This window comes from Erinaceus europaeus, chromosome 2 (assembly GCF_950295315.1).
Source record: "Erinaceus europaeus chromosome 2, mEriEur2.1, whole genome shotgun sequence".
Taxonomy (NCBI): domain Eukaryota; kingdom Metazoa; phylum Chordata; class Mammalia; order Eulipotyphla; family Erinaceidae; genus Erinaceus; species Erinaceus europaeus.
Window position 1 is genome coordinate 151,630,333 of NC_080163.1, and position 19,593 is coordinate 151,649,925.

The following is a 19,593-nucleotide window of genomic DNA, read 5'->3' on the forward strand; positions in this document are numbered from 1 at the left end:
CTGCCTTCCCACCTGGTCCTGCCCACACGGGCCCCTCCTGGCTGCTCTTTTGCTCCGTGCTGCCTCTGTTCCCATCTCCTGGTCTGTCTGTCCCTTGCATCTGCACCCTCTCTCCTTGTCCTGCACCTCCCTTGTGTGCAGGTGACCACTTCCTGCAGAGGACAGGGGACAGGCCAAGGAGTTCCCTCCCTCCTGTATTCTTGAGAGGGTTCGGAGGTTCAGACATGTTCCCCTAAGAATAGTACTTTCCAGAGTGAGGGCCTAGGCTCCTTTTCAGCTGTTGCCAGAAGTTGTGTCTCCAGCTGTGATTCCCTGCAGGCTGTCACAGGGAAGGTGTCACCCAGATGCAGGATGCAGGACACAACTACACTTTTTTTAAAAAAAATGTTTCCTACTTTTTTTTTTTTGGTGTGTTAATGGCTTACTTAAGTTGTTGACATGTAAGTACAATCTCTCATTTCCCCATGATAGGTGTCTGCAAGATACTCTTCCCCAACCTAGGCCCTTTTTCCACCATCATGCACCAGGGCGCTAATACACCTCTACACCCTCCCTTCTCCTCCTTCCCCAGAGTCCTTTGCTTTGGTACAATGCACCCCACCCAGTGTGTTTCACAACTGAAGTGATGCCCCCCAAGGCAGGCCCCGGAGGCCCCCACCTAGCTCAGGCTCCTGCCCCCAACCCTCATCAGCCCCCGTCCCTGCTCACATGCACCCCCTCCTGATGGCCTGCCTGGCCGAGCTCTCCTCTGCTGGGGCACGGCCTCTGCTGCCCCTTGACTGTGGCTGCTTTGCTCATAGGTGGGCGGCTCTTTGGCAGTGGGCGGTGCTCCAGCCTGTCAGGTGGGCCACCGATGCGTACGGCCTCCGTGGTACATAGGATGGTGGAGGCCATGTCCCAGCTGCAGGACGAGAAAGCCCGGCTGCAGGAGGAGCTGCTGGCCCTCCGAGAGAGGCTGACCCTACGGGACAGTGACCAGCAAGCCACCTCCACCCACCTACAGAACCAGGTACCTAGGGTGGTGGGATCAGCCACAGCCACAGCCCAGGCACAGCAGACTGGAGCGCTTCCCCTGGGCCGCTGTGACCCTGCATCCACGGGCATAGGGGATAGACAGGATCCCTCCCCATGACTATGGAGTACATGAGAGCAACAGGCAGTCTGGGCCTCCCTTTGGGCCCCTCTGGATCACCTGTGTGTCCCCTGCTCCAGTGTCGGTCGAAACCAGGACCTGCTCTCAGAAGGGATCCTTGTGCTCAGATGTGAAGAGGACAGAAGGTGTGGGCATGTCCCCCATGCCCAGAGTCTTAAGTCTGGCACATCTTCCTGGATGCCCTTGACCAGGACGCCCTAGTGGCCAGACTCACCACAGAGCCTTCCCTGAGATTCAGCCCCAGACATCTGTCCCCAGTGTCTGTCCTTCCCTATGTCTGACCCTCCCACCTCTCAAGATCCCAGCTCAGTGCTGCACTGCTTCCACATAAGCTCTGCGCTCAGGCTCTCAGCAGAAAGCCGTCTGGTATGCGGGTGTATGTGGGGGTGGTGGGGGTGGTGGTGGAGGGCCAAGTTCTTCCTTTACCCCAAGAGCTTCTCTCTTTCATACAAAGAGAGAACCAGCCATGTGGGCCTGCTCCTTGAGGGAGCATCTCCACATCCCAGGTGGTGGGGTGGGGCATACTCATTTCCAGAGCAGCATTTCGTTTTGCAGCACTCTTGAAATACTGTGCTTCTTCCAGAGTATAGAAAGTGTCTTCAGGAAGGATGTGGGGCCAGGCAGTGACAGCCCTGGTAGAGTGTACACAGTACCATGTGGAAAATCTGGTTCAAGCCCCCCCCCCCCCGACCTCCACCTGCAGACGGAAAGCTTCCTGAGCAGTGAAGTAGTGCTGAGGTGTCTTTCTCTATCTCCTTCCTTCCCTCTTAATTTTTCTATATCTCTATCAGAAGAGAAAGGAAAAAAAGGAAAAAGGAAAAAAAAATAGCCATTGGGAGCAGTGGATTTGTGATGCAGGTATAGAGTTCCACTGGCAGTTAAGAAATTTTAAAAAATCAGTTCTGCGACTGGAGTTAGCTCACCTGGCAGAGTGTATGCTTTACTGTGTGTGAGGCCCTGAACCGGAGCCCCAGCATCTTGCGAGAGCACCATGGACAGCACCAGGGGGAGCTCTGTGAATAGTGGAGATGTGCTGTGGTTTCTCTTTCTCTCCTGGAGGTGGGTTCAGGTCCTGGATTTGGCACTGCTTCTTAGCTGTGTGACGGCACTCCTCCCTCCTCCTCAAAGATAAAACAGAAAATGAGCAGGGAGAAGTCACTTGGTGTTGTGATATGGTGTTTGCATGCTGCACTGGGTTCATTACTCAGAGTCACATTAAAAACAAAAACAAAAACCCCACCCACATTAAAAAAAGAAACAACAGCAAAACCACCTTGATGAGTCAGGTGGGCCTTTTTGGGTCCATCTGAGTGTCTCCAGTTCTCCTTTTACACACTGACTGCAGTCTCTAAGCTGGCCACTCAGGGGGACCCTACGGCCACCTCCTATGCCGCCCACCTGTCTTCCTCCATTGGCTACCCAAGCCCAAGGCATGAAGGCAAGTAGTGGGGGTGGCTGGACCTGTGGGGAGGCCAGCGATGGTCTCCCTGAAGATGGATGCTGGAGCTGAGGCCTACTCCAGAGCAGAGGAAGTGTGTTCTGAGCTGAGGGACTGTGGCAGGTGGTGCAGGATGGGCTGGTTGGTGCACGGCTCAGGCAGCTGGTAAGTGTGGCACAAGCCACCCCTCAGAATGCTCCTCTGGCCTGTGGGGCAGCTCATCCTCTTCATTCCCCAGCCTCCTCCTACTTACACTGTCCAGGCTCTTCACTTGTCAAACAAGTGCACTTTTTAAACAGCATCACTGAGGTAGTATCCACTACTGTACATTTCACTCCTCTCAGAGGTATCAGTTAGTGGATACAGCCATCACCACTACCTCATTTTAGAGTTTAGTTCTTTTTTTTTTTTTTCTTTCAGGCTTGCTTCTTCTTCTAGCGTTTGCCCTTCTTCCGTAGCCAGTCAACAGCGTCAGGTTGAGCCTGATGTAAAGTTTTGAGACCTCCTTTGAATCTGGAGAGCTGGCAGTTGTTGACTATGTGGGTCATAGTCTGTCTGTAGCCGCAGGGGCAGTTCGGGTCGTCTCTGGCTCCCCAGCGATGGAACATAGCGGCGCACCGGCCATGGCCTGTTCGATAGCGATTGAGGAGGGCCCAATCATAACGTGCTAGGTCAAAGCTGGGTTGACGCTTGCAGGGGTCTGTGATGAGGTGTTTGTTCTTTATCTCAGCTGACTGCCAACTCTGTTTCCAAGAGTCTGGAACAGAGAAGTTCAGTGTTAGGCGTAGGGGACCAGACTGGGTGACGAGACGTCAAGCGTTGGACAGGGCTTGCTAATGGGGCTTGGTGCCTGTACAACTCCACCACTGTTTTCTGGCTGCTCATTTTCTGTTCATTATCTTTTTTGATAGAGAGTAATATAGGAGAGCTAGAGATAGATAGGTGGATAGATACATACATAGATATATAGAGAGACCTGTAGCATTGCTTCATCGCTTGTGAAACTTGTCCCCTGCAGGTGGGGATCAGGGACTTGAACCCAGGCACTTGCACGTGGTAATGTGCACACCCTACTACTGTGTGTACCACCACCTAGCTCCATTTTAGAGCATTTTCATCACCCACCCACCCCCCAAAAAAGGGCCATTAAATTACTCCCCACTGCCCCTCCACCCAGCCCCAGAAACTACTGAACTGCTGTCTGTATGGGTTTGTCTTTTCTGAGCATTTCATATAAATGAAGTCATATGGCCTTTCTTGACCTTAAACAAGTTTTTCAAAGTTTTCCCTTTAATTAGCAAACTCAACCTACTTTCTAAGGGGAAAGTGAAGGGAGGCATCTAAACTTTTTGATATCCGAGTCCCAACTCTGCCCACACCACCACCAACCCTTACCACCGTCATCTCCAGCTCCTATGGTTTGGAGGATTCAGAATGCTTCCTGGCATTTGCCCGTGTGCTAACCTTCAACTTTGCTGGCTCTTTTCTAAATATTTCTCAGGGTGCATTTGAAGCTCCAGGAGGCTGAGTCAGTGTCCAAAGGGGGTGGTGTTATGGAACCGGGTTCAGCCCCTGACCTTGGCACTGTTCACTCACTAGCATTATGACATTGGGCTAGTCACTCACCACTCCACACCTCAGTTTCCACATCCATAAAGTGGACATAAGAGTATCTGAGGAGACTATCCCATTTTGAATCTCTTTCACCTTCACTACCAACATGACTGGGGAGCTTTGAAATCACATGAGGAGGGTTCTGTGTCCAGCTGTGCCAGCCGCTGGCTGTGCAGCTGCAGGAAGTGGCTCTGAGCCTTCATGCCCCACTCTCACTCCGTAAGCTAAGAAGCAGTAAGTGTCGCTTCCTGGTTATTCAGCACAGCAGTGTGAGACTGGTCAAAAAAAAATGTGTGAGACTGGTCAAAAAAATGCACAACAGACTGTTTTAACACTGTTGTGTGATGTGACATTGGCCTCCTGTCACTCTTACTATGGTTTGCCAGATAAACGGTTCAATTTTTCTTCCCTCAGAAATGCTTTCTCCAAGCTAAGCTATACCCTTCCTTGTTATCATGGTGCCGTGTCCCCAACCTTGTCCAGACTTGGCTTCTAAACATGGTTATTTCCCTGTGTTTTTGCTCCTGAAAGGCAGTTTTTGGTGGCTAAGAGCGGACACTCTGTGGGGGTCACTCAGGCCCAAGGTTCAGTCCTACATCACTACTTTGTGGTCAGGGGACCTTGAGAAAATCTCTCATGTCTACCTCACAGGACTAAGGAATTGATTTCTCCCCTTGACATTTTGTAGTTTTCAGTGTACATGCATACCTCATTTTCTGTTTTTAAGATTTATTTTTACTTGTTACACATGAGAAGGAGAGTTTCCTATGAAGCCTAGAGAAAAAGAGGGGGGAGGGGGAGCCAGAACACCACCTTGGTACTTGTGGTGCCAGGGATCAAGCAGAGAACGTCAGTTACGAAAGTCTGGTGTTCTACGACTGAGCTATTTCCCTGGCCACTGGGCATACCTCATTTCATTGTGCTTTGCTTTATTGAACTTCACAGACATGGAGGATATATTATTACTAAAAATTGGAGGTTTATGGTAACCCTGCATCCAGCAAGTATATGAATGCCATTTTCCCAACAATTTGCAGTCACTTCCTGTCTGCGTGACTTTTGCACGCTGACTAGACTACAGTGTAGTATATAAACATGGCTTTGGTGTGCACTGGCTCACCAACAATGACATGTGACTTGATTTGTTCCAATACTCAACCTTTCCAAGTCTGCAAATCTCTGCAAGTCTTCTGCCTCCTTGGTCAAGTGTAACCCCAAGAGTTCTGTTCCTTCTGATGCTATCGCAAATGGATTCTGTTCTATAGTATGGGAACAGGAATGCTTGCTTTCTCCTAAAGGGGAGTCTTCTCATTGTTAGCATGTGAGAACACAGATGTATTTAGAACCCAGACAGTCGGGTGGGAGAATTCACTCTCTCTGTGGCGAAGGACTCAGATGTGAGAACTGAGCAGTGGAGGCAGAACAGAGGGCACAGCGCCACCCAGGCCAGGTCAGACAGAGGTCATACAGCCAGGATGGGTGTGTGTGTGTGTGTGTGTGTGTGTGTGTGTGTGTGTTGAGCAGGAAGGGGAGGGTGGCTTTCCAGGGAGGGGTGTCCCCTGGGGCCACCTGGCTGGCCTCTGGGCTGTGTTTCTTGAGGCCTTCTGTGTCCCAGGTTGGCCTACTATGTGGTGACCTGGCAGCCAGGTGAGACCTCTCTCCCCCAGAAGACAGGTGCTGATTGCAGGCGAGGCGTGTTGTGAAGTGACAGATAATCAGCAGGTTGAGCTCTTTGGTAGGAGGAGCAGACAGCTGAGAAAACACAGGTTTGAGTAGCAGCCCCACCCTCTGCTGAGCCTGCTTCCACTCCTGCTGAGATGGGAATGTGGGCTTGTGTGCAGTCAGCACAGGGCCCAGCACTCCACTCTGCCTGGGCAGTGGCAGGGTGGAGGTCCTGCTACACCTGGCTCATGACTCAGTTTCTCCAGCAGAGCAGGAGGGCTTGGACATCAGGAGGGTGGGGGTGGCACAGTCCGGTCTGGCCCTTTTAACTGTGATGCTCTCAAGGGGCCTTCCCCACCAGCTGGGCCCTCGTCTAGACTGTGTACCCTGGCCCTCCTCTGAGGTTATGTCCAACGTCTGCTGAGCATCTGCTGAGTGCTGCTCATGTGTGGGGGCCACAGCAAGTGTTGGGGAAGGCCCTTCCCCTTTACACACAGGTGCAGCACCCCAACTCCCAGCTGGGGTGTAGAGCTCAGTATTAGAGCACTGGACCTACATGCCTAAGGCCCCAGGCTCTGCTGTATGCCAGAGCTGAGCAATGCTCCGGTGTCTTTCTCTATCTAATCAAAATCAATAAATCTTTAAAAATAGACCTTCGGTGGACACTGAAGGGGGTGCCTACAGGGTCTCAATGCTATAGAGGGTGCAGCTGCTCTCCTGTTCCCCACAGTCACTGCTCCTAGCCCACCGTCGGGCCTCTGTTTTGTCTTTGATTTTTTGAACTGAGGGACTCTTACTACCTTCTAAAGCCCCCCGAGGCAGACCCCTCTGGGCGGAGGACAGGGGCCGTGCTCTTGGGTACCACATCTTGTTATTTTCTAGAGCTAGGCTGAGCTGGCCTGCTGGGGCACAGTCACCACGCAGTGTGGGTAGTTGGTGACCAGTGGACCACCCCAGATGTTGGTGGATAGTCCCAACACTGCCCCCAAGACAAGCCAGACATCACTGGCAAAAGGGGGCCTGTAAGCCCCAACTCAGCCCACTCCATCACCCACCAGCACGTCCCATGTCACACCCACCTCCTTCTGGGGTGCCCCTCTTGGAGATTCTAGACAGAGTCTGAGAGCACCCAGGCTTCCAATTGTGATGCAAGAAGGCAGCAGAAATCTGGGCTTCGGGCAGGGGGTCATCCTGACCCCCCCCTTAACCAGCACTGAGGGACCTCTCTGTCACTGTACAGACATCTGAGTGTCCGGCAGAGGCATTGGGCTGAGTGAGGCTGGCCCTCCCTTGACCCAGTGGGCACCGATTCAGTGCCCACAGACCTTCCTGGGGTGATTTCTGAGTGAGAGGAGTGGGGATGGGTGACCCCAACCTTTCAAAAGGAGGTAAACTCCCTTTATTGGGACTGGGAGGGACAAGAGGAATACACACTGTGAGATTTCAGAGTTACTGACAAGCGTAAAGGATTGGCCAAGCATAACTCTGAAGTCCAGCAACCATTATTTTGGATTTTTTTAAAAAAAAATATTTTACTTAATTTGTTTCTGAGCTTTGAGAAATGTAGTTGTAAGGACCATACTGCAGTCTACCAGTGCAGGTACCATATCCTGCCAGTGTCATGCCTAGGGGGTGAGAGGCAACCTTACACCTATAGACACCCCCCCCCATCCCTGTAGATCAAGGGAAAAGGCCGCTCCAGCACTAGGCACTTTGGGGAAGGGCACAGTAGACAGGAAAGAGGTACCTGTAGGGGTGATCTGCCCAGGCCTTGTCCCTAGGCTGCTGCTTGCCCGTCCACCAGGAGGCCTCGGCAGCTGGGCTGGGCCTCCTTATATCTTGGACTACCCATCCTGACCCCAGTGAGCAGTGCTGCCACCAGAGGTGGGGTGCAGTCCATACCTACTGCCTTGCCTGCCAGCCCCCTGAAAGAGGCAGAGGCCCGACTGCATTCACCATTTTCTCCAGCCCTGGGAAACTGTGCTCTGAACCTGGGCTGCCCATAGCAGTGATGACTGCTGACTACAGAAAGTGGGGTGATTTCACCACACACCCAGTTGCCAGTGCCTGGCCTCTCTTGGGAGGTCAGAAGTTGGGAGGCTGGGCATCCCTCCTGGCCACTCCTCAGAGGAATTGTCTTTTGCTTCCTCTTTCCAGTGGGCTCTGGGGGCCCTGTCCTGCCCTACCCTTGACCCCACCTCACTTGCTTGATCCCTGGAGCCAAGGAATGCTGTCACCTTTCACTTAGGAGTAAGAACCCAGTGCTTTGTGACTGCCTTGCACGTCTTAAATCTCCCCAGACTGAGTGGCCCTCACTGTGCCTTTTCCACGGTGAGGTGTGGCCATCACAGAATGTTCTGCAGGAAGAACCCCACACACGCTGGGAGCAAGGCTGGTATGAGGGCTCTGCACTGGAGATGCCTTGAGTAGAAGTTTATGGAGACAGGCTGACGGTGACCTGGGGTCTGGAGTCTGAGGGAGGATGGGCCTGGTGTGTGCTGTCTTGGGGCCAGGCTGAGCCAAGTCATCCTGGCCTCCTGATGGGGTGCATACCCCATTCCTTCTCTCACAGTGGGGCAGGCACAGCTCTCCTGAAGGGCAGACTTGGGCTTGGGGTGAAGGTGACTGCCTGTGCCCTGGTCACTGGCAGACCATGGTCACAGGCAGACTCTTCAGGACCCAGTCAAAGTGGAAAATTCTAGGGGCTGAGTAAGAGCCTTCTACCCAGTTCCGTAGTGCTGGGTTTATGCAATTGGGGCCCTTTTGGAAGAAAAGAAAATGGACTCACAAACAGATATAGCCTCGAGCCTCTAAAGGACCTGTGCAGGGCAGGGTCCCCAGGCTCAGCCTGAGTCTCTTGCTCCCTGTCTTGGCCCCCATGGCATGAGTGTGTCCCCACCGCTGTGCTTGATCTACTGAGAGACCAGGCAGGCTGAGATGGGGGTGGAAGGGTGCACAGCAGTCAGGACAGGTCCCCTTTACCTGGGGCCCAGGTGTAGCCTGGTGCTCAGACATGGCAGGAGCCCTGGGAGAGGCTCATGGAGGCCCTGGCTTTGTCTTGCAGGTGGAGAACCTGAAGGAGAAGCTCATTAGCCAAGCACAGGAAGTGAGCCGGCTCCGCTCAGAGCTGGTGAGCAGCAGCACAGTCCTGGGGGGCTGGGGGCGGCCCTGTGCAGACAGGCCCTTCTAGACAAGGGGTGTAAGCCTGTGTCTCTCTGGCTCAAGTGGGAGCATCATCCTGGCTGAGCCCCCATCCCAGGGTACATACTCAGCGCTCACCAGGCCTTCAGAGGCCTTATGACCCAGGAGGAGGGAGTCTCGTCCTCCTTTGCTGACGTACAATCAGAGTGTGAACTCTGTGTATAAATATGACTTTCCTTGTTACTTTCACACTCAGGAAATAGAAGGCAAGGGTGGGGTGCAGCGGGGCTCCAGGGCCATCCCCCACCCTTCTAGCTCACTCTCTCCTCTGCTCCCTTCTCTGTCTTCTTCAGCGCCATCTCTCCTCTTCTCCCTCATTCTTTTTTTCCTGCCTCTGGATCTCTCCCCACCTCTCTCCTCTCCTCTGCCCTCCATCCTGCAACCCCCTGGCTATTCTCTTCCCCTGACCCGGCCTCGCCACATGCCCCCCCTGTGCCCTGGCTCTCCACAGGGAGGCACTGACTTGGAGAAGCACCGGGACCTGCTGATGGTGGAGAATGAGCGACTGAGGCAGGAGATGCGGCGCTGTGAGGCAGAGCTGCAGGAGCTCCGGGCCAAGCCGGGGGCAGCCTGCCCAGGCTGTGAACACAGCCAGGTGAGCTGGGTCCAGCGTGTGTGTGTGTGTGTGTGTGTGTGTGTGTGTGTGTGTGTGTGTGTGTGTGTGTGTGTGTGGGGGGGGAGGGTGCTCTGCTCTGGCAATGCCTCCAGCTTCTAACCAGAGCCCCTGCCAGCCTGCTTGTCTGTAGATCTGCTCATCCCTGTCTGTCTGCCGTCTATCCACAGGAGAGCGCCCAACTCAGAGACAAGCTGTCCCAGCTACAGCTGGAAGTGGTGGAGAACAAGGGCCTGTTATCAGAGCTGAACCTGGAGGTGCAACAGAAGACCGACCGGCTAGCTGAGGTGGAGCTTCGGCTCAAGGACTGCCTGGCTGAGAAGGCGCAGGAGGAGGAGCGGCTCAGCCGGCGCCTGCGTGACAGCCACGAGACCATCGCCAGCCTGCGGGCCCAGTCGCCGCCCATCAAGGCGAGTCCCGACTACCCAGGTTGCTGTGCCCAGCCCTGCCCCCTCTCCAGCCCCTGGCTGCCAGCGTGAGCCTCGCAGGGACTTGTACGAGTGTGTGGTTAAGGGTTGCATGTTCCCCTCCTGCTGTCCAGGGACAGGCACATAGTAGGTGTCTGGCACCTGAGGTTAGAGATGCCTACCACCAGCCAGGCATCGCTGGAGTCTGCCCTCGCCTTTGCCCTTCTTGTCTGTTTTGTGCCCTGGCCACGGGCCACACTTAGTAGGTTCTTTAAATGACAAGACTAGGAGTCTGGGAGATAACTCACCTGGTAGCTCTGGGTTTGAACCCTGTCTCCACATGGGCACACCATGGATGATGATACCTCAGAAGCTCAAAGGATGGCATATTGGTGCTTTAGTGTCTCTCTGCTTCCTCTCTGTCAGTCTCTGTGTCTCAAAGAAATGGAGAATGAAAGGCTGGACTGAGGAGGCCACTCACTCAGCAGTTTCATGCATGTGTGAGGCCCTGTGTTCACTCCCAGGTGGCAGTATTAAAAAGGAAAAAGAAAGTTCTGAAATTACAGGAGTCCTTGTAGCATTCTGGAAAGCAGGAAACTCAACAGCCTTTAGTGTCCCCCCCAGGACTCTTAGTGGGATGTCCCTGAGGCAATGAAAAGCCACCCACCCTCAGCTCCAAGTGCCCATCTCTCCCTCATCCTGCAGTATGTCATCAAGACGGTGGAGGTAGAATCATCTAAGACCAAGCAGGTCCTGAGCGAGACCCAGACCCGGAACCAGCACCTGCAGGAGCAGGTGGCCATGCAGCGCCAGGTGCTGAAGGAGATGGAACAGCAGCTGCAGAGCTCACACCAGCTGACGGCACAGCTCCGGGCGCAGGTGCAGGGGGCATATTCTTCCTGGGCCTAGATGCCAGAGGCGGAGAGGCGGGTCTCCCATACAGTGCAGAGGGCCAGGCCCCTGCAGTCCAACAGACCTGGGCTCCAGCCCCTCTTTGTCTATGTCTCTGCTTCCTCATCTGTAAAATGACTGCTCACAGGACCCACTTCACAACGGGGCACAGGGACATAGTCACAGGGAAGCTCCTGGCACAGGGTTCATGGGAGGTATAGTAATAGATGCTCTCCGAGGCTGGTTCTAGGATGGATGCAGAGGAGTGGCTGGCTGCACAGAGCTCACAGCTATGTGTATGTGTGTGTGTGTGTGTGTCCGTCCATTCTACTCCCTCCCACATGTGCGAGTGAGCCCGCACCAAGCATTGCTTTTCTGACGTGGCCTGCAGATTGCCATGTACGAGTCGGAGCTGGAGCGGGCACATGGGCAGATGCTGGAGGAGATGCAGTCCTTGGAGGAGGACAAGAACCGAGCCATTGAGGAGGCCTTCGCCCGAGCCCAGGTGGAGATGAAGGCGGTGCACGAGAACCTGGCAGGTGAGGTGGTCGCTGGGCCCGGCCTGCCCTACACTGAAGCCCCTCACCTCAGGCACTGCTGCCTCATGTCCTCACATCTCCACAGGCGTCCGCACCAACCTGCTGACACTGCAGCCTGCATTGCGGACTCTCACTAGTGACTACAACGGGCTCAAGAGGCAGGTGCGCAGCTTCCCCCTGATGCTGCAGGAGGCCCTCAAGAGTGTCAAGGCCGAGGTGCGTGCAGGCCCTGGGAGAGGCACTGGGGCAGGGTCCCTCACAAGCCTTATGAGCAGAACAGACTGGCCAGGGGCAGGGGGTGGGCATTTCTTTTATTATGACTCTTTATATCCAGTGTAACACTTGTTTTTTTTCGCCCCTTTCTTTTCTTTTATAGGATAGACAAATTGAGAGGAGAGGGGGAGATAGAGAGAGAGAAACTCCTGTGGCACTGTTTCACTACTCATGTAGCATCTCCCCTACAGGTGGGGACTTGGGACTTGAACCTAGGTCCTTGCACATGGTAACATGCAGTCAACTGGGTTCACCACTGCCTGGCCCTCTTGTCACATATATCTTTATGTCCCAGGTGTCACATGCATCTTAATGTTGCAGACATGCTACATAATTCTGACACCTACTGAGCCTCGTTTGATTTTTTTTTCTTCAAGCTACACTTGTACTGTAAGAGAACAACCAGTATCTCCCAAGTGCCTCCTACTTGCAGAGCCTTTTATAACCATCAGCTCCTTGGATCTGTCCACAGTTCTGCAGGATGTAAAGATTGATGTGTTTGGGTACTAGGAAAAAAAAAAAAAAGAAGAGTTCTCCTTTAAAAAGCAAGGGTAGAGGAGTCGGGCGGTAGCACAGTGGGTTAAGCGCAGGTGGCACAAAGGATCCCGGTTTGAGTCCTGGTTCCCCACCTGCAGGGGAGTCACCTCACAAGCAGTGAAGCAGGTCTGCAGGTGTCTATATTTCTCTCCTCCTCTCTGTCTTCCCCTCCTCTCTCCATTTCTCTCTGTCCTATCCAACAACGATGACATCAATAACAACAACAATAATAACTACAATACAACAACAAGGGCAACAAAAGAGAATATATAAATAAATAAATATTTTTAAAAAAGAAGCTTGGTTAAGCGCACACATCACAGTGTGCAAAGACCCAGGTTCAAGCTTCTGCTCCCCACTTGCAGAGGGGAAAGCTTCACAAGCAGTGGGGTAGTGCTGTATCTCTCTTACTCTTTATCTACCCTTCCCTCTCAATTTCTCTGTCTCTACCCACTAAATAAATATATTTTTTAAATATTTTATTTATTTTTGAGAGAGATACAGAGAGAGACACACACACAGAGAAACACCAAAGCACTACTCTGCTCTGGCTTGTGGTGGTGCGGGGGGATTGAACCTGAGACTTCGCAGCCTCAGGCATGACAGTCTGTTTGCATAACCATTATGCTATCTACCCCTGCCCTAAATAAATATTTTTAAAAACATATGGGTATGGTGGAAAGTTCAAACTCTGCATAAGGGCATCAGCTGGAAAGGAAGGCCTCTCTCTGCCACCCACCCCAGCTAGCTCCCCAAAGGTGACCTGTCCACCAGCATGCCCCTCGTTGAGTGTTCTGAGCATCATGAAACCCACTGATGTATGTGCACATGTATATATTCATCTCTGCTCCCCCACACAAGGGAACGTCTGTGCATCTTCTGTATTTTGCTTTTTTTTTTTTTTTTCTGGGAAATGTAACCAAAAGATCCTCACTTTACAGCCCTTGCAGATTCACCAGTTAAGTGGTGTGACTCCCAGCATGGAGAGGAGCAAAACAAGGCTTAGGGAACACTGAGCTGGTTGCCTCAGCTCCCACAGCTTCTCAGGGTCAAGCTGGGACTAGAGTCCAGCCAAATCATGGTGCTGTCTAGTGCTGTGGAACGAGGGCTGAGTCCGGCTCTTTGCTTACTGACAAGCAGGGCAGCCGTGAACGTTGTGCCTTGGGCTCTCTGGGGCGGTCTCCTCTTCTGGAACACGGGCCGCATTAGCTGTTGGGGAAAGTGGCCGTGTGACAGTGCATATCAAGTGCTCAGCCCAGAGTGGAGGCCTCCGAGTGTGTGTTGGGGGGCAGGCAGGCGAGGATGGGGTGCTGACTGCTACTGGCACCCTAACGCCCCCCACCCCCGCAGATTGGCCAGGCCATCGAGGAAGTCAGCAGCAACAACCAGGAGCTGCTGCGCAAGTACCGCAGGGAGCTGCAGCTGCGCAAGAAGTGCCACAACGAGCTGGTGCGGCTAAAAGGTGACCACTGGCTGGGCCAGGCTGCCTGGCGTGGGGCTCCCCAGCCTGGTCTGCAGGGGCTCTTGGGTTTCACCCCTCCTGAGAGCTGAGCCTTGCCCAGAGGGGCTATTACAGCCCTCCCCATAGATTAGGGTTGGGGCTCAGAGAAACTGGGGAGCTCTCTCAGGGGTTCATGGCTAGTTAAGAGGCTGCCTGGCCTGTGACCTTGGGATGTGGTGTTGGAGCTCTGGCCGGTAGGCAGCTGGGAAGCACGTTCTCTGACCCAGGGCATGGTGAAGTGTAAAGCTGTCCCTATCCGTGAGGGGGTGCCTGCCCTGTGCCAGGTGCTGCTCAGACACTGAGATCTGGTGGCCATACTGCCCGCACGGGCTCACTACACACCTGGAAGTGGACAGTGAACCACCCAGAGAACCTCAGCAGTGGTGGATGAAGAGAGACTCCCACTAGAGGACTTGAAGCCAGGGGGTTGACCTGAGCAGATCCAGCTGCCTGCTCTGGCCCCTGGGCTGCCCTATGGGCTGTGTCCCTACAGGTTTCCAGCTCTGATTCCCAAGCCCTTGGCATTTTTGGTGTCCCTTTGGAGCCATAGAACAAGTCCCCTGGCTTCCTAGGACCCGAACTCCTTGTGGGAGTTGGGGATGGCACCTACCCAGCCTGCAGTTTCTGCAAAGCCCTGGACTTGTCCTTGCTTCACTGTCCCCAAGGGGAAGTATCCATTCTCCTGGGCTGCTGGGGAGAAAATGCACTGAGTGACCCGTGAGTGACTGACAGCAGCTCTGCGGACCACTTGGCCCTGAGGGAGCCTTACTCAGAAGGTGGGGGGCTCCTGAGCTACCAGGGACACCCCACAGACGCAGTCTGGTCCTTACCACTCACCCCTTCTCTTCTCTCTCACCCAATCCAGGAAACATCCGGGTGATCGCACGGGTCCGGCCAGTCACCAAAGAAGATGGGGAAGGACCTGAGGCCACCAATGCTGTGACCTTCGATCCGGATGATGACTCTGTCATCCACCTGCTGCACAAAGGCAAGCCAGTGTCCTTTGAGCTGGACAAGGTCTTCTCCCCGCGGGCCTCACAGCAGGACGTGAGTGTGGCCAAAGGCTGGTGTGTGGGCTAGAGAGCAGCAGTGTGTGCGGGCGGGGAGACTCACAGGGAGAGAGCACATGTGAGGGGAGCCAGGATGGAGAAACCTGGGGTCCAGTTTCTAAGAGAAGAGGATGGAAAACATACTGAGAGCCAGGAGAGCCACTAGGGAAAGATAAAAACAGGCTGGGAGTATTGATCGACCTCCCAACACCCATGTCCAGTGCAGAAGCAATTACAGAAACCAGACCTTCTGCACCCCAGAAAGAATTTTGGTCCATTATCCCCAGAGGGGTAAATGTTAAGGGAAGATGACCAGAGGGCTCTGAACTCCAATACCATCAGGACTCAGAGAGAGAAGAGGCAGGGGAGAAAAGAATCTACTTGTGAAAGCTGATAAATTAGAAAGCTATTACCTTGACTTTAATAAACATAGATTTATCTACAAAAAGAAAAAAGAACCAGGAGAAATCCTTGCACAGCCCTGCCCACTTACCAGGCCCCACCCTGCAGGTATTCCCACCCAAGCCCCTTCCACTCATATAGCTCCACCCATCCTTAGGACTTGGGCCTTGGAGGAGGTTCCTCCTCTATGTCTCCTGGTCTTCCTAGCGACTCCTCTGCTGCCCCCAGTCCCAGCATGATGCTGTTGGCCTGTGAGTCCCTTGGTCTGAGCCACCCAGATAGGCCTGTCTTCTAAGTGAGCCAGCCCCTCTTCTTTCCTCTCTGCCAAGGCCACCAGATAGGCCTGTCTTGACTGCGTGCTCCTAAGTCCATGTCTGGTTTCAGCTCTGCCTCTGCCCTTTGTCCACTGTCGGATGGACAGGGCCATAAGATGCTGCATCCTACTGACTCTGCTCTCATTCGCTGAGCTCTCCTGGGGGAGGTGGGGAGGGGGTCCTCAAGCCCCAGGGGACAGTGTCTGCAGTTGATGAGAGAGGCTTTTCAGTTTTTGGCCAGTCAGGTTGGCACAGATTTCTAGTGTAAGAGATTTATAGGATCTGGAGATGGCTCACCCAGTAGAGTGCATATCTTAAACATGTAAAAAAGACCCGGGTTTGAGCTGTGAGCCACCACATGGGAGCACCCCGCACAGGGGCAGCTTCATGAGCAGTGGAGCGGTGCTGTGGTATCTCTCCTCTCTATTCTACTTCTGTATCTGTCTCTCATCCTCATCTTAAACAAAAAAGTGTGAGTCGGGCGGTAGCACAGCAGGTTAAGCGCACGTGGCGTGAAGTGCAAGGACTGGTGGAAGGATCCCCGTTCAAGCCCTGGCTCCCCACCTGCAGGGGAGTCACTTCACAGGCAGTGAAGCAGGTCTACAGGTGTCTTTCTCTCCCCCTCTCTGTCTTGCCCTCCTCTCTCCATTTCTCTCTGTCCTATCCAACAATGACAACATCAATAACAATAAAAAACAACAAGGGCAACAAAAGGGAAAATAAATAATAAAAAAGATTTAAAAATAAGTCTGCAGGTAGAGCACATGTTACTATGCATGAGGACTTGGGTTTAAGCCACCAGTTCCCACTGTCACTGGGGAAACTTCTTAAGTGGTAGAATAGTACTGCAGGTGTCTCTCCTGTCTGCTCTCTCCTCTCTTGCAGACTCCAAGGCTCTGCCAGCCTGCCGGTCCCTTCTCTCCCCATGTTTCTTCCTGTCTTTATCAGAAAAGAGAGGAAATAGAGGTGGCTGTTGGGAGTGTGGGAGTCATTGTGCAGGCACAGAGCTCCAGCTCCAGCAGTAACTTTGGTGGCAAAGAAAAAAAAAAAGAGTCTTCTAGGAACAGTGGTGTTAGGTGTGGACATAAAGCCCCAGTGAGAACTCTGGCAGCAAAAACAAACAGAAAAACCCTTGTTAGTCACAAACTTGTGCTTATTATGGCAGTGATGAAGGAGCCGCCGGGGGAGGTTGCTGGACTTGGAGCAGGTTGGGGGCCGCCATCACCCCCATCTCACACCCCCTCCCCTGCCCACAGGTGTTCCAAGAGGTGCAGGCGCTGATCACCTCCTGCATCGATGGCTTCAATGTCTGCATCTTTGCCTATGGCCAGACGGGCGCTGGCAAGACGTACACGATGGAGGTGGGTCCTGCTGGGTGGAGCAGGGGCTCTAGCCAGAAAGAGCCACCCCCTTTGCCACTGCTGGTAGGGACTCCTGCCACTGGGCTTGGGACTTGGCCTCATTTGTTCTTCACAACCATCCCCAGAGTGGAGCTGAGAGTTACTTGTGCTGATCCCAGGGGCCAGGTCTGAGGAGGGGCCATCGGCCCCAGTGCACCTGCTATGGCCCAGCAGGTGTGGGGAGCCCACTGACAGCAAACTGGCATGGGGTGGGGGGTGGGCAGATACCCATTGGGCACCTACATGGCCTGCCCTTCCTGGTGGACAGAGGCCAGCCTTACGGGGTTCGTGTCTACCGCCAGGGGACCTCCGAAAACCCAGGCATCAACCAGCGGGCTCTGCAGCTGCTCTTCTCCGAGGTGCAGGAGAAGTCGTCTGACTGGGAGTACACCATCACCGTCAGTGCGGCTGAGATCTACAACGAGCTTCTCAGGTGAGAGTCTGGGCATTTGGGCTTCACTCAGGGCTGGAGGGATGGAGTGTGCTCTCCCTGGAGGGACAGGGCCTGTGGCCCTGAGGCATCTTCCTTGACAGGCCTAGGGGCTCTGCCAGCTCCAAGCCACTCCCAAAAATAGGTCGCAAGGAAGAAAACTCTTCTGAGCACCCCCCCCCCCGCCCACACTGAGGCCTCCTCCTCACAGGCAGCAGTATTGTGATGGGTGAGGGGTTCCATGTGGCACGAGGGCAGGAACTGTGCCAGCACAGGTCATAGCAGAACAGTGGGTCTCAGCCTTCAATGGACTGACTGCTGGAAGGTGGGGTGAAGGGGTGATTCTGGAAGGGGAGATGGGTCTGGAGAACATGGCAACCTGAGAGGCAGGGAGGAATGACCGCCGGCCTGCCCCTCCAGGGACCTGCTGGGCCAGGAGCCCCAGGAGAAACTGGAGATCCGGCTGTGCCCTGATGGCAGCGGGCAGCTATACGTGCCGGGACTGACTGAGTTCCGGGTGCAGAGCGTGGAGGACATCAACAAGGTGCTGGGCAGAGGGGTCCGGGCAGGGCAAAGTGGGAGCCCCCAGCACTGAGCAGAGCTGCTATGGGAGCCATCCAGCTGGGCTGGGCTGCAGGCTGGGTCTTGGTCTCCTCAAGTGTCTGAGCCTCAAAGGCAAAGGGTGGCCCTGTTCCTTAGAGTGCTGGGCTGGCGGGAAGAAACTTGCGCTTAATGCTCCCTCCCTCCACTAGGTGTTTGAGTTTGGCCACACCAACCGCACCACGGAGTTCACCAACCTGAACGAGCACAGTTCCCGCTCGCACGCACTACTCATCGTGACGGTGCGCGGCATGGACTGCAGCACGGGGCTGCGCACCACAGGTGAGCGCCAGCAGCCAGCTGATCAGGACACCTCCCCCCCCCCGCCTCCCCTGGCCACCTTAACCACCTGTACCCCACAGGAAAGCTGAACCTGGTGGACCTGGCAGGCTCGGAGCGTGTGGGCAAGTCGGGTGCTGAGGGTAGCCGCCTGCGGGAGGCACAGCACATCAACAAGTCGTTGTCGGCCCTGGGGGACGTCATTGCTGCCCTGCGCTCCCGCCAGGGCCATGTGCCCTTCCGCAACTCCAAGCTCACCTACCTGCTGCAGGACTCACTCAGCGGGGACAGCAAGACCCTCATGGTGGTACAGGTAAGGCTGGGCAGACAAGGAGGCAGCCCTGGGTGTGCAGCCCGGGCTGTAGGGTTGGTGTGAGCGCTTCTGTCCCCCAGGTGTCCCCGGTGGAGAAGAACACCAGTGAGACGCTCTACTCCCTCAAGTTTGCCGAGAGGGTGCGCTCTGTGGAGCTGGGCCCTGGGACCCGCAGGGCAGAGCTGGGGTCCTGGTCCAGCCAGGAGCATTTGGAGGTAGGGGGCTGCCGTGATCCAGTGAGTGGCTCTGGCTCAGCAGGGAAGGGCTGGGGAGCATAACAGGTTTTGAACCCAAAGCTGGTAGCCTCTTTAGTGCCACAGGCATGAAAGCCTGTTACACTACTGCTGGCATTACATCCCTGGCACTAGTTCCAGTATTTCTTCTGGGGCTCAGAGGTAGCTAAGGAGCCATCAGGTGTGTGTGTGTGTGTGTGTGTGTGTGTGTGTGTGTTGGGAGGGGTGCTGGGGTGCTTGGCCGGCTGTACACAGGTGCTGGGCAGGACTTTCCATTGAATTCTTACAACAGTTTAGGCAGGATTATCACATCCGTTTGTGCTAATGGAGCAGTTTCAGGAGGCTGGGAGGGGAGGGAAGTCTGGGGCAGTAACCCATGGCCCCAGTCCACCGGCCCTTCTTGCCCACCCACAGTGGGAATCAGCTTCCCAGACACCGCAGTCCTCAGCACGCGCACACTCAGCCCCTGGCTCTGGGCCCTCAAGCCGCCCTGGCTCCATGAGGAGGAAGATGCACCCTTCTGGTGAGCCTTGGGGAGTGGGAGGCAGGTCACTGAGCTGTCCTGGCCAGGCCACAGGGGTCGTCTTCAGGAGCTTTTTTTTTTTTTTTAATCAGCCTTGCCCCTGGAATTTGGTCCTGGCAGACAGTGCTGTGGCCACTTTTAGACAGGGAAATGCAGCCCCTTGGAGGGGGCAGCTCCTAGTGGGGCTGCTAACTGGAGGCCTGGGTCTGATTTTCTGAGGC

General features: G+C 54.5%; 1 protein-coding gene across 18 annotated transcripts in view; it reads left to right on the forward strand.

The window, feature by feature from the left end:
- KIFC3 (kinesin family member C3) overlaps positions 1 to 19,593 on the forward strand; it is a 34,839-nt gene that overhangs the window by 14,128 nt on the left and 1,118 nt on the right. For 7 of the 18 annotated variants that reach the window (XM_060185461.1, XM_060185460.1, XM_060185462.1 and 4 more), the window contains 17 exons: positions 801 to 1,009; positions 2,499 to 2,591; positions 8,932 to 8,997; positions 9,520 to 9,663; positions 9,852 to 10,091; positions 10,794 to 10,967; positions 11,371 to 11,518; positions 11,604 to 11,734; positions 13,679 to 13,790; positions 14,695 to 14,876; positions 16,851 to 16,955; positions 17,297 to 17,427; positions 17,845 to 17,968; positions 18,177 to 18,306; positions 18,387 to 18,616; positions 18,697 to 18,831; positions 19,264 to 19,372. In XM_060185461.1, coding sequence (XP_060041444.1) covers positions 801 to 1,009; positions 2,499 to 2,591; positions 8,932 to 8,997; positions 9,520 to 9,663; positions 9,852 to 10,091; positions 10,794 to 10,967; positions 11,371 to 11,518; positions 11,604 to 11,734; positions 13,679 to 13,790; positions 14,695 to 14,876; positions 16,851 to 16,955; positions 17,297 to 17,427; positions 17,845 to 17,968; positions 18,177 to 18,306; positions 18,387 to 18,616; positions 18,697 to 18,831; positions 19,264 to 19,372 — 2,463 coding nt within the window. The remainder of the gene's footprint in view (positions 1 to 800; positions 1,010 to 2,498; positions 2,592 to 8,931; positions 8,998 to 9,519; positions 9,664 to 9,851; positions 10,092 to 10,793; positions 10,968 to 11,370; positions 11,519 to 11,603; positions 11,735 to 13,678; positions 13,791 to 14,694; positions 14,877 to 16,850; positions 16,956 to 17,296; positions 17,428 to 17,844; positions 17,969 to 18,176; positions 18,307 to 18,386; positions 18,617 to 18,696; positions 18,832 to 19,263; positions 19,373 to 19,593) is intronic. The other 11 variants (XM_060185464.1, XM_060185465.1, XM_060185466.1 and 8 more) reach the window with 5 other exon arrangements.